The 25,383-nt window shown below is 43.3% G+C and overlaps 2 protein-coding genes and 1 long non-coding RNA gene across 5 annotated transcripts in view; 1 reads left to right on the top strand and 2 right to left on the bottom strand.

Annotated features, from left to right (window-relative positions):
• The window catches only part of gpc4 (glypican 4), a 31,131-nt gene extending 21,157 nt beyond the window's left edge, over positions 1–9,974 (bottom strand). Inside the window, exon 1 of one of the 2 annotated variants that reach the window (XM_071457178.1) lies at positions 9,121–9,974. In XM_071457178.1, the coding sequence (XP_071313279.1) occupies positions 9,121–9,277 (157 nt within the window). In that variant the 5' untranslated portion in view covers positions 9,278–9,974. The remainder of the gene's footprint in view (positions 1–9,120) is intronic. The other variant, XM_071457177.1, reaches the window with a different exon arrangement.
• LOC139605591 (uncharacterized) lies at positions 8,734–12,186 on the top strand. 2 transcript variants are annotated; one of them, XR_011684435.1, is made up of 3 exons: positions 8,734–8,856; positions 11,834–11,968; positions 12,051–12,186. It is a non-coding gene; the product is annotated as an uncharacterized lncRNA (long non-coding RNA). The 2 variants fall into 2 exon arrangements; XR_011684434.1 differs by lacking the exon at positions 8,734–8,856 and adding an exon at positions 9,869–9,992.
• Positions 12,187–15,362: 3,176 nt separating this feature from the next.
• The window catches only part of gpc3 (glypican 3), a 109,742-nt gene continuing 99,721 nt past the window's right edge, over positions 15,363–25,383 (bottom strand). Inside the window, exon 9 of the mRNA XM_071457175.1 lies at positions 15,363–17,194. Within this exon, the coding sequence (XP_071313276.1) occupies positions 17,019–17,194 (176 nt within the window). The 3' untranslated portion in view covers positions 15,363–17,018. The remainder of the gene's footprint in view (positions 17,195–25,383) is intronic.

The following is a 25,383-nucleotide window of genomic DNA, read 5'->3' as shown; positions in this document are numbered from 1 at the left end:
ACGTGTGTGTGCACACACGCGTGCATGTGAGCGAGCGAGGAAATGAGAGTGAAAGAGAGTGAGGCTGTGTTATGTTTAAGATTTGCAGAGACAGGCAGAGGTTTTGCAGACAAACAGAGAGGACAAGTTACAGCACAGCGTGATTATCACAAGGGAAGAGAAGAGCAGGAGAAAAAAAAAAAGAGGCACAAAAGACCTTCCTGGCTTGTCCCTCTACACCAGCCCTCTGTCTTTCCACTGACTCATGGCACACAAATGAAAACAGGCTTTAAAGGAGAAGATGAAAAACACTCTTTACTTAAGGCCAAGTGCTTTACCATGGGACCCTGCGCAAACACTGTTGTGCTGTCAGAGAAATGGACTACTGTTGAGACATAGGCCCTCTTTAAGATGTTCTTCACACACTGCTCGAGAGCCACACACTAGACTATCTAAGGAGCCTTTGTGGCTTAGTCATATGCATTTGCATGAGCAAGTTCCACATAACAAATCACAACACCACTCCCTCCATCTCCAAATTAAAAGAATTCAAAAAATCCAACTTTGTTCAAACATATGAGAGCTTTTAAAAGACTTGACACACAAACAATACATTTCATCGTTGCCAGTAAAAGCCAGCGAACCCCTCCTAAGGACAGGGAGCTCTTTGACAATGTTTATAACAGACATCCAAAAGCAGCTGAAGTCCACCAGATGTTGAGGCAGGACAGGGCCAGACGAAGCCCCCCAGGCAGAATGAGGTCAGGTACAAGATCAGATTTCGGGAGGCTCAAAGCTACAAAAGGGCAACAAAGATTCTGATATACCTGTTGGGCCTTACGAAACTTGACACCAGCCTCCGTGGGAATAGAACCCCTCATCGCTGACTGTCAAAGGGAATAGAAAGTCTAAACCTAATAGTACAATGGTTTAATGGGTCTTAGTCGAGGATGGTTCAGTCCCTTCCTGATAATATGTACTGAATGTGTCAATTAATCAAAGCTACTTGCCTTTCCGATGATGTACAGTGCTTCAAATCCTGGCGCATAGACCCGCATTCCCATATAACGACTCATTTTTCTGCCAGCAAAAACCACCCTCCTCAATACACACTGACCAAATGATTTGCAGCTTTGGAGCCATCATTTAACAAACTATTTGATCCTTTTATGTCTGTTTTTCCCTCCCTTGCTTGTCGGCCTCCAGCCAGCAGGACGTTTGCCATTGTTTTCTTCATGTTTCAAATTTGAGTTTTGATGGCCTGCTTTTAACACATGGCATCAACACGTCAGTCAAATTCACAGAGGTATGTGAAGCAGCCAACGATCCTGCCTATTGCTTCTCTGTTTGACAGAAGAAAGGACTTTCAAAAAGCAAAGACGAAAAACCTGGGGTTTTGATCTCAAACAATATAATTTATATGAAAATAAATCCAAGAGTGAGCAGCACACAGAGGGATTAGGTAAATATTAGGAAACCTATTATGCTAACTGCAGTTTGGAAAAGTGAGCTAAGTGTGAGTGACTGCCTCGTCAGTGGGAGTCTTGATGTAGGCCTTGGGAGTAATTAGCAAGGATTACAGCCCGTCTGGCCTGCACCCAGCACTGGGGTCTCAGCCCAAACACCCAGGCAAGTCCCTGGCTTCGCTCCCTCACCGCTCTCCCTAACCACATGGGCCTCTGGCGAGTCACACAAATCTTAATGATGATCATGACTATCAACACAGACATCAACCCCACTGTGGCTTTAGAGGAAATCAATTAACTTTGGTTGAGTTACACCTACATCATAACCACACTCCCACACTGGCAGTTCTGCACTGAGGTGGCTTCAGTGAGTGAGTGGAGCCTTGTTGTGTCAGGCAGGGTAGGGTGGGGGCGGGAGGGGGGTTAACCCTCCACCCCTCACAGTTTGGGATCAGAGCCCACGGCCGTTTGCAACACTCCTCACAGCTGGCTGAGTGACACCAGCGTGGAGGTGATCAACACAAAGGAGACACACGGCAGCTCAAATATCAGAGGGACAAGAAATTACACCACCAAGCGTCAGTTGCATGAACACACTTCAGCAGCCAGAGTCAAACAATGGAGGGAAGGAGGAAGGTGGTAAAATGCTCAACCAGGTACAAGACAGCTAATTATGCAATTCAGGGCAGTATGTGTGAATTTGATATATTTTCATGTTGTAAGCATTGTTTTTTTTTCTTATACAAAGTTATTATGTACTTAAATATGTAAGGTACGTATTTCTACATGGTATCAGAGGTGAAAAGGTGTTACTGGTACCACCCTGCAGTTAAAAGTGATATCAAAGCTTTGGGGTGTCTAGTTTTGGCCTGTACATAATTTCAAAGCTGTTCTGCACAGAGAAAATGACAAAGGTAAAAAGCAGACACCTGACAAGAGAGGGCTGAACACAGCAGGGCAGAAAAATACCAGAAAACCACTATTAATGGTAAAACAAAAAGGAAATCGCCCAAGGATGAGGAAGAAAGGAACAACTAGGAATGAAACAAAACCTCCCAGAGGAGCTACTGAAGAGCAAGCGGGGAGGAGGGAGAGGAAAATGAACTGATACGTCAGTTTGGACGGGGGGGGGCTTTAACAGCGTCCAAAAAGGACGTGTTAACAAGGAGTTTCAGAGGGTCGCTCAACTCAACTCAAAGTGGGGAAAACCACAAAGGCACATCAGGATTTCTCGCAGTATGCATAGAGAAAGACGAACACAGATCCACCAATGACACAGTCAACTTTAACTGTGACCACTCAGGCCAAAAATGTAGTTGAGGCCCTTTGGTTAAAACCTGTGTTAAAACCTTGTATTGTGTTAGACAGACACGTGTGCTCTCAGGGGTTACTAAGAGGAGCAGGCTGTATGTATAAGCCTGAATGTCTGAGCAAAGATGAGTCACAGCGCATGCATGCATCCAGTTACCTCCCCAGATTCCCTAAGCCTGTGTCACACGCACACAGTCGCTCTCTAGCTCCTGCCTGGTCCACCACTGCTCCTGGATATTCAGTTTGACATGTCCTCGTACAAAACTCTTTCCTGTCAGTCAAATCCCCCCTCTCTTTCTCTGTATGCCTCAGTTAGTCCCTCCAACTCTCTTTGTTGCCGTGTGTTCCCAGCTCCAGGGCTCCCTGTGTGTGGGTCTTGGTGGTCCCGTGTGGAATGTGGTGAGGAGGGGAGGGGGGGCAGGCTGGCCTAAAAGGGGGTGCTCAATTGTTCCCACACACAGCATGCACCCCCTACTGATCTGTCGCTCACTTGGCCATTTTTTTTTGGGGGGGGGGGGGGGGGGCAGGCCAAAGCAAAGGATGCAGAGAGATGGAAATACAAACGCTCAGTCAACACACACACGCACACACTGCTATTGAATTGATGCTACACTGGGAGCATACTAAACAAGTTTAAGAGGGAAACTTAACATTCCACAGTTGTTGAAAACAAGGCTACCCAAAATGACAAAATTATTTTGTCCACTTCACCAGAGAGGATCCATGAAACAACTAAGCCATGCAGTTTTAGTGATATACTTGTACCATCCAAGCAGAGCCTACATTTTTTCTTCACTGTAATAAGCTGATTTGTTTTCAGACCGATGATAACACAGCTGTTGCTGGCAGAGCAGAACGGGACGCCATGAGAGCCCCTGATCACAGAGCTGCCGTGCTGCGATCCAGGAAGCTGATAAGAGTGGCGAGATACCGCAGAGCTGGCAGGCACGCGTAGCCGCCCGCCCTCCCTCTTTTGGCCCCATGTGGACGCTGGAAGTCACAGCCAGCCAGCCAGCCAGCCCCCCCACCCCATCCCACTCCACCCTCTGGGTTCACAAGACCTCAACCTCATGATACCTAAACTCAATTATCCTGAAGGCTCGCCAAACAGTAACAGAGGACATGTCACATATGCAGGGCAGAGAGCAACAGGAACCATCACATTATCACTGCTTTTAACTGATCTCCATGGATACCACCAGAGAGGAGCAACTCCAACCAAATGCTCACAATGTATTTATTGATTGGCCTATGGACAGTTTATGAATGACTATAACCTGCAACATCTATGATAATTCATAAATACTGCCATTAACATTATAGAGGAGTTGAGGAGCCCTGTCCTCACACCCTTATGTAATCTGATGCAGACAAAACAAAAAGCTGAGTTCAGATGAGATGATTGCATTTCAGTATTTACATTGCACTAATAATACTAGCATATCAAAACACAAAAAACTTTCAACACCTGTTTTCAAAAAGGTCAAAAAAGGCACATAAAAGGAAGCACTTGAATGGTTACAAAGAAGAAGCTGCAGATGTCTATCCCATCGCTCAAGAATGTTATCACTGTGCATGCTTTGGCTTTAATCCAGTGTTTATTTCATCTCACCCACACACATTTAAAATTCTATCTCCAAATCAATCACTGACATTAATGTTTGCAAACCTTATTTCTCCTGGGACAAAACATTGTTGCCTTAAGAAATTTTTGTTTCAACTAAAAAGCAACACAACACTCAATTCAATTCTCGTGACTATTTACAATTTTAATTAGCTTTAAAGCAACAATTTTTACATCACTTTTCCACCACTGATTCATCTGCTAATACTGTAGTGTAATGGCTTTGAGTGAGTCATGTATATAAAATCTAAATCTGATCCAAAGTGACATTTTGATGCACTACTACGAGTAATTCTTTATTGATTCATTACTATCATGAGTCAGACCTGCATGAGTGAATGTTCACCCATGGGCGGGACAAGACAGTTTGCTAAATGACACACAATCTGTTTGATTTCTTTGTAAAACCAGTTGTTGTTCTTCTGTTCAGGACCAATTAAGAAGGAACAAAAGGAGCTTTAAACATTGTTGTGTCTTTTAAAAGATGTAACCCATAGTTGCAACTTTGTGACCCTAAAAGTTTCATAGATGTGTGTTTCTACGTGGTTTGATTGAATTTTTACTATGCTGAAAGCAGACACAAAGTACAACTGCTGGACAAAATATGCTGCCTTTTTAATAAAAAACTAAAAGACCTCAAAAAACAAAATGTCAGCTTCTTTAATAACTTTACATGTACCAGTCACCGTACATATTATGCCTTCTAGAAAGATTCTGTTACATAATGTGGCCTGTTTACAAAGACAGATCTCAACATCGAGACTTCATGTGACCCTCTAATATCTATGAGCAATAAGAATAAGGAATATATCACTGTAAGATGAACTGGTAATGCGTGATTCACTTCCAGCCACAATATAAAATGATTTCTATCTGCATGTTAGTAGTTTACATTTTACAACTAGCCAACAATAATCTGGCAGGTGCTGGACTCCTGACCTCACAGAGTACCAGTGAAAGATAACAAAAGCACTGCTGTAATTATAAAGTTTAAACATTTCTGCAGGCTGCTTTATGTCTTTTTGTGTATTTTCTATACTAGTTTTTTTTATTTAAATAGACATCATCAAAAAGTGCAGCACTGAAGTAAATGATAAGACTTGCAGACTGCTTCACATAAAACAAAGAGGACCGTTTGAGTTTTATGGGATTGACCTTGACAGGCAAGTAAGACACTTGGCTGGTAGTTTATTAGTTAATTATTACAGGTGTTAAAATACCGGACCACAGTCCTCCAAAGTAGAGCCACTCAAATATTAGTCTTTGAGCTATAAAAGCTCCCGCAGACAGTGTGTGCCCCAGTTCCCTGCTCTTATCTTATCTGCTGAATGTCACTGCAATAACACAACCTGTTATTTCCCAAACCGTAATGATGCAGGGCATGCAGCCACCGGCTAAGGGGGAAGGAGCCCTCACAATGTGAGGCTGCAGAATGTCTCGAGCTTACCAAGAGGCCAATGCGCTGAGATCATGCACGCTTCGAGTTTCAGTCATAATGCATTGAACTGATTATGAGCAAGGGATGTTCCTCGTGCTGAAGGGAGGGAAAATGACCCTCATCTCTTTGATCTCTGCCACTGTCCCATACCTGAAGCATGACATCAACCCTGACTGTCAGAGTAAACCAAAACAGATTTTGCTTGAAAAGCTACAAAATGGGAAGCGCTGCATCCAGCCCTGCAAGGAGTAGCCTTTGACATGGCAGATAGCAATCTGGTCAAAGTTAACTGCTCTGCTTTCGGAATGAGCTGGGAGAGCTGGTCCATGTTGCAACTGTGCTGCAGCGCTTAGCAGATACCATTTCATAATTATCACGCTATCAAATATACTGTTAAGAAAGATAAACACTCCCTATTATTAGCAGATAGCTTTAGACAGTGAAACCACCATTTACATGCTGTATGATTGCTTACATTATTTCTGTCATCATTAAGACTGTGAGCATAATTCATTTCCCATTAAAGTGAGGTATTCAACCACAGGCCCTCAACAAATCATCAGACAAGAAACTTGGAAACGAGGTCTTGAACTGCTTCCACGTGAGTGGTAAAAGATTGATACCATGGGATCAACAAGGAATTTACCAACTGAGCCTGTTGTTCCTCTGTAGCACTTAATTCTGTCTATGCTCAGGCAATCAGGGTTTCCATTTCAGTTTTACTGCATTAAAACATCTTTATTGAATCTCAAGTCTGGCTTCAGCTGAGCCCGTCGGAAATTTGACTTGTAACAAACATTCTTATTTCCATGCTGCCAACAATAACACAAGATGTTTGTGGTTATAAAAGGCAAGTTTTGAATCTCGTGTCTCCAATAAGACTCATATTCCACCAATCTGATTTGCGCTGCATGTATCAATGGAGGTAAACATTTCGCATACTACTTCTAAGACAACTGGCAAAGAGACTGTATAATTTTTAAAGTATGCCTCTAAGTCTGCACACTTATGGTTAAAATAAAAATGGCACATCATATTAGAAATACAGTGGAAACTCTAGTTTTATGTGGAGCAAAAATATTTGACTGCATCTTTTGCATCACATATTGACAATTTCTGCTTCTGCAGATGTTACAAGTAAAACTACATTTTCTCAGTGAACCATTCCCTTTGATTCCCAACTGTTGAAACTAAAATTGTGAGAAACATATGCATATGCATATGGTCTAACCCCTGCACAACCTCACATCCAGTTCAATTTAAACACAGACTGTGTTATGGTTAGGAGAGAATTTATGTTTGGAGTTTGACCTGTTACAAAGAGTAGAAGTGAAGCTCTGACAAACATGACTGCAGTTCAATCAGACTGCACATCTGGAGCCATTTTTTTCCCAGCAACATGAAACATTTGAAGAGCGTAAGGCTTTTGTATCTGCTTTTTGCTTTCTGGAGACCCCCAACACTCTTAAATGACAGTAAACCCTGTTGTTCTCTTTGCATCAATTATCTCAGTCTCTATCAATGACAAAAAGCTGCTCATTGGGTTTGGCCCTGCCTAAAGCCCAGACGTACACCAGGGATCTATTGTAAGGAAAAGGCACGTGTATATACAACACAAACCTGCACAATAAAACTGCTTTCATTCAGATCCTTCTTTCAAAATCCTGAGATGCAAGACAATTAAATCCAACCAATGCAGACATGTTGGGGTACTCTCAATGACATTTAGCATCACAAAGACATACAGGCAGAAAACAAAAGAACCTATAGACTTGTGTGAAATGCAGGAAAAAATAAGTTCTGGCCTCTTTGACAGTTACGCCCAACGCGAATTATAATGAGCTGTTGTGGCCTCAAGAGAAAAGGACAGTCTGAACATCCTCTTACTATGCAAAGTAAACTCATAAAAGGACATCAGTACAATAAAGAGGACACATACAAATTGGTCACCCTTGTCAGATGAAATAACGCTGTGAACACTTCATCAAAAAAAGAAATAGCTAAGGCCTGAAAAGTTCAAGGTGAAAAAAAACAGATGGGGGAAAAAATGCTTTTTTTTCTTGATAATTATTAAATGTAAAATGACTTAAAAAGGAGCAAACAAGATACCAACATGACAGTAGCCATGCCTGGATGACCTACTTCTATATAAACGAAGACGTCATCCTGAAACCTCTCCAAAACTGGACTGAATCTAAGGGTTTGAATACATGGGTGCATATTCATTTTAACCACCATAAAAATGAAAAGGAAATGAGAGAAGGGAGGGATTTAAAGTATGCAGGACACAGTGGAATTTCAAACCCCAACCCCCTTCCCCTGCTCCCCTCAAGCCTTCGCTGTAAAAGCCCCCCTACATAAGTTTCCATTACTTGGGTTTAACTCATGATTAGCTGAATTGATTTGCCTTCTCACCTTTGACTGCCTGTTATCAAAGCAGTTCCAATTTATTACCAAGCTGCCTTTATTGCTGCATTACATCCTGCCTTGCAGATGAAACTAAGAATACAACATGAGCCCACACAGAAAATGTAAACTGCCAGCTCATGAGCCTTGTTCACAATGCACAGCAATGTTTACTGAATCACTGCTGGCTGCCTGCACTTCACAGCCATAGGAGTCTCTACTAAGGAAGCCTGGAAATAAACACAGGCCTGGCTTCTTTCACTTGGGGAACAGCGATTGTGTGTTGATTATACCACTTTATTGTTATGAATTACCTACAAGTATTTCCTAAATGAAGACTATATTTAACCACTGGAGAAGTGAATAGTTGCCAGACACACATTGGTCTTAAGAATTTATCCCCAAAAGTTTCACTGTGTCTTTCCCCAAACTTAACATTGTATTAAACAAACATAATGTCTGTACAATTAACCATATTTCCATTCAGACTTTGAACACAGCACAAAATGTCCATTTACAAAAATGACAGTTTAACGGTTTGTTGTAGGGTCGTCTACACCTTTTCAATGACTCCTACCCCTACTACATATGACAAGATTTTGACTTAAAAAAGGAAAGGAAAGGATTTACAGGTTAGTTATGACTCAGAATAGTGGTTGTATCCACTGTGGGTCTGAAGCTAACAATGGTTCATCTGAAAACCTGTGAACACACTTAACGTCTCTTTTCATGCTAACTCTGCTAGCTTAAAAAGTTATCATTAGCCTTAGGACCACCGGGAGACGTCTTCAAGACCCATGGGGGGGTCCTCAGTCCCCACTTTGGGAAACATCCCTGGACTACAGTATTTGAAGTTAAAACTAAGGACTAAAAGCCAAAATAGAAAGACATCTCACCGTTGACTCCTTTGTTGGGGACGTCGTTAACGTTGAAGCCTTTGGAGCTGTAAGCGGCACGAACTTCATTACAGTTTTTCAACTTTTGCTCCGCAGTCCCGGACACCGACAACACAACCAGCGTGCAAACTACACACAGCACCAGCGGCGTCTTCATTTTGTGCCACTTAATTAAAAAAAAAAAAAAAAACTACAAAGTTACCAGCAAGAAAAACGGACCGAAAAAACCCGTATATATAATCGCTCAGGTGTGCGTAAGCTAGGACAAAGTTTCAGCGACTCCCACGCTGAGTTTCCTCATGGAGACGCGCTGGTTTCTTCAGCTCAGCAGATACTTCATTCACAGCAGCTCTGCGGCCACCTCTGAAACCCCGAAACGACTTCGACAGAGGGAAAACACTTCAGACACGGTGCAAACGTCGTCCGTTCAAGAGCTCGGCTATGTGTTGAGTCCCAGGCTCAATCGGAAAAAAAACGCGAAGAAGCGACAGAACAATTTAAAACGTGCAAAAAGTTTTTTAACTGCAGGCAGAAATCTCAGTTTCACACCACTGCTTCACAGCTTCGACGACAGCATAAACCTCGGGAGCAGAGTAGACGATAGAAAAGTTGCCGGTGTGGTGTTTTCTCCTTTCTTCCTTTCTTTTCTTGCCTTCTTTCCAAACTTAAGGAGGTCGCGGTTTCTGTAGGACAAGACACTGGACTGTATGCAAGTCGTACTGAGATCCAGATGCGAGCAGAAAACCCTGGTGGACACCCAGGAATGAGTGCGAGTTCCGGGGACAAAGACCTGGAAAACAGAAACACCAGGGGTGGAGCATGGAGCAGGCACTTCAAACCCTGGATCTCTTTCTATAATGTCTAGACTAGAGGTAACCGGGCTTGAAAATCAGGACTGGAGCCGAAGGGTGGAGCTATACTGTGGCATAACATGAGGGGTTATTGTTATTGGCCCACATAACATAAAGAAAAGAATCATCAAATAACCAAAAGTGCTCAAAGTCACAAATCTCTTTTATCGCAGACCCCTGTTTGACCTGGAGTTTGAGGGGGGTTCTTATCTGTTTTACTGTTGGTGTAGAGATAATAGCAGAGATAAAAATCCTTTGAAGTAAACAGACATCCCTCATGTTGCTCTCACTGTCCTAACGTGAAATAAGACAGTTCATTAGTGATGATTAAGGGACCCTTGGCAACCACCCCATGGACCATTATGGGTCCCTAAGTCCCATGTTAGAAACTACTGGGTTTTAAAACTGAATGTTGTCCATGGTGGGAAAATTAAAATAAATGGGAAGTCTTTATGTTACATCATTATTTATTTCAAAAATATTTTTCCAAATTCCTTTATTGCATGACAGCGATTTACATGAGAAAGAAAGCACATGACACCGGAGACATTTCTTATCCAAATGTGTTATTTCTGTTCAGCCGTTATAATCCAATGCATCTTGGTTTGTTTAAAAGCCCTGGATTAAAACCTGGCTAGTGTTACAGTAACCATGGAGTCAAAATTACAGGCCTGTTCCTTACACAAACACCGGTCAGCCTGTGTCCTGTTAGCAGTGGGGCAGTGGTGTTTTTAATACGCAGCTGCCTTGTCATGTAGAGCGCCCAGTGTTGTAAACTACAGTAAACAGTCGGCTGGAAGCGTGGTGGAGCAGGGTAAGTAGCCATAGATGACACAAATGAATCGGAAATGTTTAAAACGGTCAAAATTCAGATGATTGAATGCTTGAAAATAACTGGGAAACACATGAGAATTTTTGACGCAAACACATTGAGTATCCTGCTATTGGGATAATAATACACAAAAATTTGCCAAAACTTATAAAGAACACATCATAGCTTGTGTTAAAGCATCAGCATGCGTCTTAGAGATAAACACTGAGATCCAACTGACTGTAACAAGTCCCTTCATCACAACAAGCAACAAGCTGAGGAACTCTGAAGCTGAATAATTTCATCCTAAAAGTGTTTGTAATTGTCAGAATCTGCATACGTGTCTTGAATTGTTTGTGTAATTTGTTCCTCCATTTGGAAATACTTTATGTAAATATCATGTGTTCAACAGATACTTTCTGTAATATCCACCAAATCCTCATCTGTTCTCAACTTCCTAAGAATATCTCTGGTCTGCCTCAGTCATTTTTCTTTTACATTTTTGTTCCGGTGTTTTCTTTTTCTATTCTCAGGCACAGTTTGTTGTATTTGCTTTCGCTCTGCTTTCTGCCTCTGACCCTTGCCCTCATTGCCTCTTGGGAAAAGGCAATTTAGTTTAGTTTACGGTGATAAGACAAAACAGTTAAATCAATGAAATGTAAAAAGTAAAGGCTTTTAAATCACTGTAACCACTCACATCACAGCCATTCCCACGTTTTCCCCTCTTTAGAGATGATCACACATATGTAATTCTAAATCGACAAGAGATTTAGACATTTTTTTCTATTTAAGTCTCAAATACGGCACATTGAATTTTATAGAATGCACAACCAGTTGCATTCAGACTTATATACAAATCCTTTAATTAAAAAAGGCATAATAAGACTTTTTACCCCCTGTGTTTAAACATGCCTGGACTTGTGGGGTGCTTCTGTGTGTGTGTGTGTATGTGTGTGTGTGCGCGCAGGTCCATTGGTTTTGGGGGTGGGGAGGGGGTGGAGGGTAGCACTCAGCAAAATGACATTCCTCCTTTTGTGTCCACATTCCTCAGGCGGCTCCATTCATTCTGTGTGACTGCGGCTGCTGCAGGGGAAGCCAGGGTTTGCTGAGGAGCAGGAGGAGGATGCTGGAGCTGTGTGCTTGGGAGAGCGTGGGCCCGGCGCTGCTCTCAATAGGCCAACAAAAGGTAAGAAAATGGTCCAGTGCCATGGTAATTAGACATGAATGAGCTTTGAACGACGTGACATGTCTCAGGCTTTTCTCTCCAGCACAGGAATTTCAACATCCAGCTTGGTAAAAATTGGACTGGACTGGGGAGCCCATACGCACTCAAGCACCTGAATTATATTGTTATTTTAATTTACATGCACTGTTTGATGACCCCTCAGGCTTGTAAAGGTACCCAAGCCCAAACATCTTTGTGTGACCATGAAATGTGCTGAAATACATATTCATAGGGAGTCAATCACTCAGGCAGAAAATGCAACAATTCCTGATAGTCAGCTATTCTCACTGTTCCTGCTGACTAACATCAAATTGACCTTTCACTCTCATAATGCATGCTGTTTCAACATTGCCCCAATATTACCCTAAGAAAACACGTGAACTCTGCATTTCAATAGGCCTGTTTGCCCTTTCTGCAGCTTCACATTAGCATTCAGAGTATTACCCCCCCCCCCCCCCCCCCCCCATTCTGGGTTAGCTGCTGCTCTCTCTGCAGCCAGCGTTTGCTCATCTCCTAATAATCAGCCTCTCTTTTCCATCTTAAAAGCTGCAATCCAGTTCAGGAGAGAAAAGCACAGCTGGATAACAATGGCGTTTTTATCTGGATCTGGGGAGCAGAGGGTGCGTGGGTGTGAAAAGTTACAGCAGAGCGCCGGGACACAGAAACAGGATTTTTGAAGTGTGTTTGCAGTAACAGGCGTCTGTGTGAGGAGCTGTGAGTGATTGGCCTTGTTAAGAACGTAGACAGTCTTTAAAAATGGAGACGAAACACAAACAATTAGGACTAATGAACCTCGTTTCATTGTTGCGCTGTGGATGAGTCTGTTACCTGGTTAAGGTGACTCTGCCTCCGGGGGTGACACTAATGGGGTTAAGTGTGGGGAAACCCCACAGTGAGGGGCAGAGAGGTTTGTCATCTGTTAAGAGTGAGAAATATGGATCCAGAGAAAAACACACATGCTGCTTTGAGGATTCTGAGCACAGTCCAGACACGAGAGACACATAAATTATAAGATTCATGGAGGGCTTTGAAGTGGATCAGAGAGTGAAAAGCACATGAAGTAGCATATATACTTGCAGCATCGTGTGTCCTATTCATAACCTCTGTGGCAAACCATCCAGTTTCTCTTTGTTATTTTTTCCTTGCCCCTACAGGACAACTCCACCCTGGATAGCTAAATATGTGACATTCAAGGTGCTCCAGAAATTATTTTATCTGTTATTTTTGTTCTTGTTTTACCCAGATTTCTTTGGCCTACCTTATTCACTGCTACCTCATAATATTTCCCAGAATGACACTGGGCAACCTCAGAGAAACTTCATGTATTAGTTGATGCAGTAAAAGTATCAAGTTACACAATGTATTTTCTCATTCTGTCCTAATTCTAATGTAAAATTAACCTGATGATTAAACTAAATTGCAGTTTCATTTCACTTAATTCATTAATCCTGACCCTGTGTTCCTATTAGCTGTTTTTTTTGTGTTGACTTATCCATCCTGCCATAATTATCTGTGAACATGGAAGAAATTAGCTATCAGCAGTTAACTCAACACTTTTCAATGGATCGAAAATACGGCAATTTTAAAGTTATTTCTTTCTGAATCAAACTTATCCATGTTTATTGCCAGGTAGCTAGGTAGCTAGCTATGTAGGAAAATGATGCCACGATTCTTAATCCTGCCATCTAAGCTCTGATTGGTCAGTTGTTTCTCTAACTAGAAGAGGAACCAATCGTCACCAGACCTGTATGAATTCCTGAGATGTGGGTGGAGATGTCAGCAGCCAGGCTAATGTAACGCTGGCACATGTAAGATATTAAAATTTCTGTCCTTGGTGCCACATGGTGGTAGCATTCAGACAGACATGGTGAATCGGCCAGAAGCAACACATAGCTGTGTTTAAAGATTTAATAAATTTAAATTTAAAGATTTAATTATCACTAAAGATGGTCGACATCAAAAGTGAGGCCTAGACATCTCAATTGCCCCCTGGTGGCTGGCTGTAGAACATAAACCCCGCCCCTTCCATGTTAGGGTAGGGGCCAAACTAAAAAAATCTAAGATCAAATAAATTTTTCCCAAAGATGGTTTTTGTCATTTTAGGTAGTTCTTATCACACTGAGGTATGTTCAGTTCTGAAGTTTGGTTTTAATTAGTTATCTGATGCTGTAAAACAGGAGTGTGATGTCATGACTGACAGCTGTGACTGACTTGCGATTGGATCAAGCAGGTGTGTGGGTGGGACCTTGATACAGTGGCTCCACAGACTCTGGCTCTAAATGATGTCACCAGAGCAAGATGGCAGCGCTCATGTCTGGGATATTTTGGCCTCATTTTTGAACAGTGGGTACAAGTGGAGATGTGTCGTCCATGTTTAAATATAGTCATTGATTTCTACTTGGAACTGAACACTCCAACATTTTAAACTAATTCTTTTTTTTATCTTAGTTAAAATGTTGATTTTAAACATTTTACTGTGCTGTATCATTGAATGTGTAAAACAGACCCCAGGGGAAAAACACTGAGGAAACTGTAAGATGACACACTAAGAAGTGAAACATACTGGGACAAAACCTAAACAGGAAGTGGGACAGGACCTGGGCTTTCCCAATTACTGCAACTGTGGATTATATGTAAGAGGAGAGAGCAGTGGAGAAAACGTGGAAGAGTCAAAAGAGTGAGTTTTTCCACTGGATAAAAAAGCAGAGGTCATGCCCCTTACCCAAAGCATGCTGCATCTCATTCTGGCCTGCTGGTAAACAAACTGGCATGTGATGTGTGGACAACAGATCACTCCCTGACTGTTGAAAGCTGTGCAGGGGGAGAAGTATCTGGACTGTGAGGAACTGACACTAAAAACTGACATTTACTGGTGATGAGTTAGATCAGAAGCCTGCACTGCTCCAGTTTTGTTACAACAATAATTGAATCAAAGCCTGACGGCACTTGTGGGGTTGTTTGCTAATGTTGTAGGCAACTGTCAATCAAATCAGATCAAACACAGCAACACAGTCCTGATGAAGCAGATCAACTCTTTCTCAGTGTTATAAACAGTAGGTAAGGATGTTAGTCATGAATGTTGGTCATGTTTCCTATTTCATGTTAAAGACTTCAGATTTTAAAGTTTTCAGCTTAAATGTAGAGTTGCTTCTTAAACTTGATGTGCTAGTTTTGTGAGAGGGGTTACAGCTTCAATCTTTCCAGTAAAATGCAGTTGATGTTTGAAATGTTGTGACTTGGTTAATGCACTTTTGACTAATAAACTAAAGGCTGCATCTCAACACAGAGAAATCTCACGTCTTTCAAAGCATCTCTAATATTGTTAATATCCACACATATAGACACATCACCGCAGAACAGTAAAACATGTTTAGTTTATTTTACATTTTACTTTCCCCATCCACATTCAACTTCACATCGCACATGCTGCTTTGTTTTGATCTACCTCCATTCCTGGATCTGCCAGCAGCCTGGATGGTGGGTCACAACAGACCTCTCTCTAACTAATAACATTAATTAGAGCTGCGTTCTGTTTATGCTCTCCAGTGTCAGGACCCTGGTGCTCTGCATGCTGGACCACTGACATGGCTAACTGGCACACCTATATGGAACAGAGCCATTGTTACTGTTATTAGTTACGGCTGTGCTTCACCTGATATGACAAGTCAAATAGTCTGGAGTGAGTACAGTCAACACTCACAGCTGTGAAGTCAGCTGGGTGGCAGCAGCAGACACATTTCCAGCTTTTAATTAGTGTCTTTCCACACATCCATCACATGTCCCCCAGTCTCAACAACACGGGAGCTGGAATCCAGTTTTTCACCACATTTCCTTTTGAAAACCCAACAAAATTAATCAAACAATAAATAAAAATCCGACTTTTGCTTTGAACAAAACATCCAAGGACAAATAATTCAATACAAAGGTAACAATTTGAGAATTTATGAGCCCAGTGCAGTCCAACATAACAAATCAATTTACACATTTTTTTTTACACATATTTATATTTGACATTACTCCTTGCCTTGCCCACAGCGCTAAAGAATAAGCTCGATATGCAGCGACGCTTCACAGTCAAGCCAACAATTCAGTCCACAAACCACATTTTCTTGTGAAATATGTCAAATCAACATATTTTTGTAAACATGGCACCAACACAGAGAAACATACATCTGTACAGTTATCAGGCTGATGTGGAGACTCTGCTGATAGCCCTTGAGTCTTTCTTTTATGATAGGGCCGTTACAGTTTTAAAAAATCATCAGCGTTACAAAATAAAGCAAACACTGGCAGGAGGAGTGAAAACACTTCAGTGGAGGGGATCAGTCTGAAATAACTTAGCTATCACTAGGACACAAACAATGAGAAGAGGAGAATATAAGTGGTAACACAGCGTTTGAAGGTACGGTGCATCTTTAAATGAAGGTTACACCTCAGCCTTCTGGGATAAGGAGTTCACTAAAAGGAGCAACCAGCTGAAATCCGTTCCAGGCAGGAGATCATTCAACTGCCATGGAAGAAAGTGGAAGAAGCTTTCCGCTTCCTCCAGGTTGTTCCTGCAGGGCAGTAACTTGTTGCAGACTCGGAGTGGGAGCATTTTAAAAAGGTCAGTTGTGTGTCTGTTTTCCAAGTGGCTCCTCACTCGCTGACTAAAGATGGGGGTCAGAATGAGAGCAAAGAGGAGGTGAGGCAGGAGGGCACAAAAGTTCTAACAACCATAGTGGGAGTATATCAGAGGGCAGGTTTCTTATTTACACAATGGGTTTATCTGGTGTGCTTTAATAGGTTTGTTGAGAAGATCCAGTGATTTTATTTAAGAAAACAAAACAAGTCCTTGCTGAGAGAGATAAAGAGAAATGTAACATTGTCTGTTGCTTCATTGTCTGTTTGTCTGAACTTTACATCAGGAACCAGAACTTTCACCAAAGTTTTTTTTCATGTTCCACAGAGTTTGTGTTGAATCCTAAGGTAAAGAGGTTATGGGAGAGAGTGTGTGTGTATAGTGCACTGGTCAGTGGTGACAAGGCAGGAGCAGAGTGAGCGTCACGGGAAGCATCAGGACCAGGGAGCTCCTCCAGAGCGGAGCTGCAGGCGAGGATACGCCTCCGACACCGGCTGTGGCCAACCGAGGGGTCAGAAGCTGCTCCTGGAAGGTGAAGTCGTCCATTGCCAGGTTATCAGCAAGGTCTGGGAGGGAGACAGAGACAGAGGTGGAGACGGAGGAGATGGACAGGAGATATCAGGAGGAGGCAAGGAATGAAAAATATGAGAGAAGCAGGAAGAAGGATGGAGACAATTAAGAGAAACACTGTCACAAAAGCTGAAAAACACGTGTGGTATGTCTGTCCTCCTTTTGCATGATGTCTCACACAGCTGTAAAAACAATGTTACATCGGGCGAACGAGAAATCCAAGCCCCACGTGTAACCAGATGTCACATTTGTTATTGTTGCAGACACATGCGAAACCACACAGACATGTATTTAACTGAGTGTTGAAATGTGTTTTTAAGTGGTGAGATGCTGAAAACACAAAAATAAAAATAAAAACCACAGCAGCTGTATGACATCATGTCTCAAAATCTGAAACAGCCAAAACATTTGATTGATGTTTGTCATCTGTCTTTGAGAATATAACTTCATTATTTAAAAAAAAGAGGAAAAGTTCACTGAACCCACCTACCTGGGACAGGATGTTGCAAGATTAAATAAATGAGGTTCCAAGTGGGGGATGGGAACAAATTAAGTCTAATTTTTATTTTTTGACGTTGCGGATCTCTGGCTTCGTTTTACATGTCAGAGGATCAGATTTATTGTTTGGACACTCAAAAATATATGACTTGGATCACGTGACCAACAAAAGCAGTTACAGACACTGTGTTTCCAAACATGACAAGCTACGAGCTAGACCCTGAGAAGTTATAAACCACTCAGTATCTTAGGGAATACTTTTTTTATTTTAAGAAATTGTGTTCTTACTAAGAGTTAGACAAGAAGATATATACCACAAATTATGTTTGTGCTTTAATGATGGAGCCTGAGCCAGGAGCCAGTTAGCTTAGCTTAGCATAAAGACTGGAAGCAGGGAGAAACAGCTAGCTTTCTCCAGGGTTCGAAAATACACCCACCAGCACCTTGAAGCTAATGAACACATTAGCTTGTTTCTTTAACTGTAATCTAAAAATATCAAGTTGTGGTTTTATAGGGAGTTACTGCTAAAACTTTCCTATAAAATCCATATTTTGATGTTTTTACATTTTGGTTTGTGTCTTGATTAAACAAAGGGAGTAAATCTGAACTTTTGACAGAGCCAGGCTAGCGTGTTTCCAGCATGCTAAGCTAGGCTAATTAAGTGATATTAATGGTATCGTACAAGGCAGGAAAATCAAAAACTATTTCCCCAAAATATTGAACTATTCCTGTTGTAATATACCTTTTTCTGATTTGTTCCTCCAAATTTAATTTATTTTTTATCTTCTAAAGAACCCTAGTATTAACCACATGTGAAACTGAATGAGCACTTGGCCTCTGCATTTATCTAAGTGTTCAGAAAACAAACTACATTCTTGTACTTGTACTCCAACTTTTTGTCCACCTTCAACATCTCAGTATCCACTGAGTGTGATAAAGGGTTAAACTTCTGAGCTTGTACACAGTGGAGTAAATCTAACCCTCACACATGACTAAAATTCACTCGCTGTATGCAGACACGTTGGCTTAACATTGACTCCAACGTCCTGCGGCAGCACTGTCAGGAGACATTAATACAATCCCTCCCACATGCAGCTATATTTATATTTGTGGATAACACTTTTGTTTTCACTGTGTCGTTAATCATACGCGGTGTTGTGTGTCTGCGGTGAGGTTCTCCGGGACTTTGAGAAAATAGTGAAATGAGTTCAGGGACGGTGTGGAGAGAATTACACCGCTGTGGTCTTGTGCTCTGTGATACTGTCCACTGCCACCAGGCTATCATCCTTAACTTTCACTTCTCCCTCCAAAACTACTGTAAAGATGCCCTCAAGCCAGGCACTTAACTCATTTGATCCAATGGGGCTGTTCAGTTAACAGCAGACTGTGGTTAGACTGGGAAACTCCCAGGTGTGTGTGTGTGTTATTATACGGATACGATACAGAGGTTTTGTTGAATAAGGGCCTTAGTTGGATAAAAAGTTTAGAAAAGTGAACAGCTCCTCAGTTTTCCATGTGAATTCTGCTTTACTCCTTCTTCTCCATCTGTTCTGTACGCTGCAGTGATTTCACGGTCACCTGCTGCTCTGCTCTTACTTGCTTGTCTCACTGCTCTGCATCCACAGCTGTTCTCCTACTGACGCTGAGCAGAGCTCTTCCTCTCTGCATATGTGTGTGTGTGTGTGTGTGTGTGGGTGTGACATATTCTGTGCTGCTTTGTCTGACAGAAAGCTGTGAGGGAGACTGAAATAAGAAGGCTGAGTTATGAGAGAGGGCAGGAGGATATCAGTAATAAAGCAGCTCTATGGTTAGGAACGCCAGCTATGAGCTGAGCTGTCCCCTGTCAAGCCAGATGCAGAGCAGCTCTCCAGACACACACACTGGTGCATTTCTGACATACCTCTCCTTCACATAGTCTCGGGGGCGGTGCACATGTACACTTACTTTCGCTCTCTCACACACACACACGCACGTACACATGCACGCTGTCACATCTGAGCTCCTAGAATAACAGATACCTCCAAATTCAATTAGCTGTCTCATCTGATGTGTGCACTGTCCTCCCTAGTGGGAGGAAGTAGCTGATCTGAGCCACTGTGTGATCAGAGGGAGCAGCCAGAGCTCCGACTGAAGCTTCGGCCTGCTCTCCTTGAGTAGAAACACAGAGAACGGGGCCCTTCCTCCCGGGTCCCTGGTGCCCACAGCTGCCAGGCACCATGTTAAACAGAGGAAGGAGGCAAATAAATAAACCTCCAAAGCCCCAAACTGCATCTCCTACGAATTTCTTTGCAGTTACGACACTGTTTGAACGGCGGCCAGGGGACAATTAACTTTTTTCTCCTCCTGTGTCCTCTGACATGGCAGTGGGCTGACATTCTTTGGGGCTCTGAAAGAACGATTTGTCACTGTCGACAGCAGCACACTGTACTGCCGAGCCAATTAAGCTCAAGGTGCAATTCGATACAGCTTTTATATACACTGTGGATAAGAGGGAGGGCGGGGGGCATGCGCGTCTGCATTTGTGTGTTTGTGTGCGGATGATTGAGTGGGGTGTGTGTGCGCGCCCGTCCCTGTGCGTGTTTGTGAAAAAGCAAGAGACAAAGTGGGAGAGCATTGTGTTGGTGTGCTTTACAGCGGCAATAATGTGAGTGAAAAAAAAGTCCCGGGCTGTGAAAAAAAATCCCTCGAACCAAGGGGAGAAAAGGGTCTTTCTTGCTAGTTTCAACACTTTGACATGAGCAGCACCACAGAGGGGCCTTGTTCTGCAGGCTTTAAAAACAACCCGATGGGGACTGAACACTATGCAAACTTAGATCCCCTACACTCCCACTCAGAGCTGGGACTAATAATATCCCGGTATAATTAGTGATGAACACCTGTGCCTGTGTGTGTGTGTGTATAGGAAAGTACAGACAGAGTGAGAGTGAAGGAGAGGAAAACACAGACAGAAGTAATCCAGATTCTGCTTCTTTTTCTTTTTCCTTTTCCTGTCGGGGCCTTTTAGGGGGAGGGCCGGGACAGTGGACAGGCAGGGACAATTAGGCAAATAGATGGATAACTCCTGGCTATAAATAGAGCCACAATCCCGACTGTGATTAATGTGACCAATGTGGGCCCTCGTGGCTTTCAGCGGAGCCGAGCCCTCCTCCTGCTCGTCCATTCAAACCTTCCATTTTGAGACTATCACTCCTCAGAGGACACTACCTTGCTAATGTTCCCCTGCTAGCTTTATCGTGGCCTTATGAGCTCGAGTTACGACCCAGGGGAGAGGTCAACAGTCCACCCATTGATTGGTTACACTGAAGGCCATGGAGTAAGAGCGAGCAGGCAGGGCAGTCACATGCAAGTCAACAGCCAGCATTCACGCTTTAACTTTATGTTCTCTTCAGTGTCGAGTCCTCGGGAGAACAGACGAATAAGTCCAGACAGGTTTTCAGGGGGAGCGGATGTTTGTTTGGATCCTCCTTACAGGTCAAACACTGGCTGGAGTGTGTGTACATGTATATATATATATATTTATATGTGTGTGTGTGTGTGTGTGTGTGTCAGTCTGGGAAGAGGAGAACAGGGAAAGAGGGAGGGGGGGAGTCTGGAGTTCTGTTTTCAGCAGCGCTCGGTGCCTGAGGCTTGTCGTTTACAGCTGGCAGTTGTCACAACAAGCAAACTATGCAGAAAAATTGCAACAGTGAGTGGAAAGCCACATTTACCAGCACACCACAACTACAGGTGATGATTACATGATACAGAAAATCACAGGAAACGCTTCATTTGTGCCGTCTTGCGTTTTCAGTGAACATTTCTTAAACGCAGCTGAATTGCTTTTAGGAGAAGGTGCACATCAGAAGCCAGTCGACACATTATTATAACCCCTCTGGCGAGTGTGTACCTTCATGGTCCAGTACAGTTTATTCAGTACATGTGTGCTATGCACAAAGGTCTTTTTTTGGTCAAATAAGTATGTGGAATGTTAAGTCTCCAAACACAGGTGCTCCTTATGAAACGGGAGAGATGGTTTAGATTGCTGCTACATTGGCAGACGATGTGTGCACATAACACACTTAAGCTGGTCAAATTTGATCTAGGTTTTCAAGATTCAACAGCTTAAAAGATATTATGGTTTCCGAGGTAAAGCAAATATTTTATCACTCGTCTCATCTCCACACAGCAAACTATTCACTTGAATATTGAACTCAGCAAATTTAGAAATGATCGGGCTGGAGTGTGCATGTGCATGTGTGTGTGCAACCCTGCGTCAGGAGCCCCCCCCCCCCGCACTGCAAAGACGACAATGGTTCTGTGAAAACATGATAGTAAGGGGTCACAGATAAGGAGCTGGACTGTGATTATTGGCATGTTGGTCACATTCTGTAACTTTTGTGACTTGGCCTGGGACACTGCTGATTGAGAGCTGTGGAAGGAGCCGAGGGAGCAGAGCGGGATGCTTCTGTCCATGGGCTGGCGGGAATGTGACCGTCTGCCTCCACACCCACAGGCTGACCACAGGGGCGCTCGGAGAGGCTGGGAATGTCGGGCCAAGACAAACGGGACGCCCAGAGGAGGCCCTGCCCCGGGCCTTAGCAACAGCACCGCTCTCTGAGTTGCTCTGGCCTCCCATCCTCCACAACACTCACTGTTATTCTAGGCTGAGGGACCCTCCCACACGGAGGGCAAGAGAGTAAGACAGGGAGACGTGATGCCAAAGAGGACAGAGGACATAAACACAGTTAATGGAGTTCTGAAAAATTGAAAAGGAAAGGTGCAGTAGTGATAACAAGAGGTTAGGAGACAAAATGAACACTGACGAAGAAAAAGGACAGAGACACACAGCTGGGTGAGTCTAAATCTGAAAAACTAAAACTCCAGACTGGGTCCTGAGTGCATGGGTTTGCTCTGATAAGAAAGGAATACACCCAGCTGTCAAAAGGGGGAAACCAACCCACCCACACACTTTCTAAATTGTAGCTTTGTGGGACAAATCCAAGTCAACACCTATTAATTAACAGGGTCAGTGAAGGGAGGTGGTGTCAGTGAGGGGATGACCAGTGTGTTGCACCCACTGCCCTCTCCCCGTGCTGTCCAAATTGAATTTACTGCGATGTACAGTATTTATAGTCTCCATTTCCAGCTAATATGAACGCAGAAGGGAGCGAGAGAGGGAGCTGGAAGAGAAATAAAAGCTTGAAACAGGGACATAAATTTTCACTGAGAATTCCTCGTAGCGCCGGCGCTGTGAGGGTGGAAAGTGTGTGCGCGAGTAAAAGAGGTAAAAACCATAACAAATCAAACGTACAAAGAGCCGATTCTGTGCTGAGGGCAAGGGGCTCGCTCAGGGCGGGGAGCTCCGCTGCGTACAGAGGAGGCCTGTGAACTCCGGCGGCTCGGAGGTCGGTGCTGACGGAGGGTCAGAGGTTGGCAGGGAGCGCCGTTTCAGGGTGTTTCTGAGAAGATTGCACAATGGTAGTTCTTATCAGGGTCAGAGAGGGAGGCAGGAGCGGTCGTGCACGGAGCCGAGCTGATGACCGGTGGGTCAATGTTTGACTTTGGCCTGGGGGACATCCTGGCCCTGGACAGGGACCCTCTGAGGAACACATTCCTCAGAGGGTCTATCTTTATCTTCTAATAATGAGGGAAGCTGACATCCCACACAGATCTGTTTACATTCTCCTCCCGGTGTCCAGCAGTCGGTCCAGTGAAGGAAATGTAGCTGGCAGATTGAGACGTGTGTTTGTTGTGCAAATGTCTCTGCCAACAAACAAGCAGAAGTCTCCCTGCATTCCTGTCATAGAGAGGCAGAGCAGAAATACAGCCAAGAGTGACAATTTGGCTGGTTTGGACTGTACACACTGAGAGCTCCTGTTGAGCAGTTTCTCTATCTATCTCGGCCCTTTTTAGTGGTTAGCCTGTGGTTTCGACAGCAGGGCTCCTGCAACGCTCGCCGCATTGTTGAGCTACTTTCAAGAATAGACGGGAAAAACAGCAGGGAGAAAAGCATGGGTGGAGGGAGAGTTGAGGAGGTGCAGGTGAGAGTAGAGGGTTAACACGTAAAATGCAAGTCACTCAACCCCTTCAACCAGGCTTTTAAGACATTCCCACAAAATGGCTGCTGTGTGTCACTGCGGCGGCCAGCAGCGGAGCAGCAGGCCTCGAGAATGGTCCCGCTGTGTGCAGAGTGTTTGTGGACTGTGGCTGGGCTGATGGACACGACCCAGGAACGGGCCTGGAATCAATTTAGTGCGTCCAAAAAGTGCCTGTGAATGTAAATAAAGCTCTTGAGCAAACAAACGCTTTTCCGAGAGTCACACACAAACACAGAAAAATGCATAGGCCTACAAAATGAATCAAATGCTGGTGGGCCCCCCTCGTGTAGATGATGAGAACCCAGTCGGCTCTCTACGCTTGGATCCACAGAAATTAAAACCAGGGCTCTTCTTCCTGCCTTCTGGCTAATCTTAAGGGTTTTATCCCTGGATTGATTTGAGAAAGCTCCATGGCGGAAGACCAACAAGGGTCCAATAAGAGGGAAACTTCATCCCCCTGTTCCTCTCCTCCCTCTTTCCCCTTTCCTTTCCCATCTTCCCCTCCACTGCCACCACATTCAGCCCCAGAGCTGGCAACACACAGGGCCCTGTGGCTGGCTCCAGCAAGAACAAGAGCGAGAGACGGCAGCTCGTACTAGCCAAGCCTGTTTACACAGATGGTGGCAGGCTTCATTATTTTTGTGAGGGGCGTGGTGGAGGTAGGGAAGGAGGAGGATTGGCTGAATTTGCAGAGGTTGTTTATAAGCTTGAGGAGGGATGGAGGCAGAGAACACTGGGTCAGAACACTTCCAGTGTGTTACACATTATCAGCCCCTCCACCACCAACACCACCCGACCTCTCAACACCTCCTCTGCTCCACGGTCATTACATTTTCATCAATTCAAAGGCTTCGGCAGAAATATTACCTATTTTAAGTCCACCATTAATCATCTAAAACATAAACAGATTTTACTTGGCTAAAGAACTATTAGATTGTCAGCCAAGGATGAGAGTAGGTATTTTTTCCAAATTTCTTCTGAAATGAGGATTTTTATTTTTTATTTTTTTTTTTTTTTATTTTTGAGTCTGCAAATGGCCTTGGACTGAACAACATCTGTTCTTTTATCTGTATCTCTGGAAAAAAAAAAAGAATCATGATTATGCTGTTTCATAGCGAAGCAGACTGATTGCAGGAATCAATATATGTTATCACAACCAAAGCTTTTCAGTGTTGGAGATCTTTAAAAGAGTTTTGATTGTTTCTGGTTTGTAATTTCAGTTGGCATTAAATAAAAGGCACGGCGCTGCTTTGAGCTACATACTAATGTCAGCATGCTAACACGCGCACATTGACTATGCTAATATGCTGATGTTAAGCAGGTATAATGCTTAGCATGTTCACCATCTTACTTTAGCGTTCTAGGCTACGTCCATGCTACCACGTTTTCGTTTTAAAATGCATCTCTTTTGCTGCGTTTACGGCTGGTGCCCAACTACTTTTACAAGTACACGAGCACCTAAAACACAGATTTTTTGACACATGGAACTGTTTTAGTTAGAAAACTCCAGGGTTGTGTTGTAGTCTGGACGGGTAGACACCGAGTTCTCTGGAAACAATGAGGTAGACACCCACAGCCGCTCCCTCATTGGGTCTTATCAGCTTGAAGTA

Source organism: Trachinotus anak, unplaced genomic scaffold (genome assembly GCF_046630095.1).
Source record: "Trachinotus anak isolate AG129_WGS33_773 ecotype Australia unplaced genomic scaffold, CSIRO_AGI_Tana_v1 ptg000021l, whole genome shotgun sequence".
In the NCBI taxonomy this organism is placed as follows: domain Eukaryota; kingdom Metazoa; phylum Chordata; class Actinopteri; order Carangiformes; family Carangidae; genus Trachinotus; species Trachinotus anak.
Note: the sequence above shows the minus strand (reverse complement) of the source record. Positions and strands in the feature narration are given on the sequence as shown.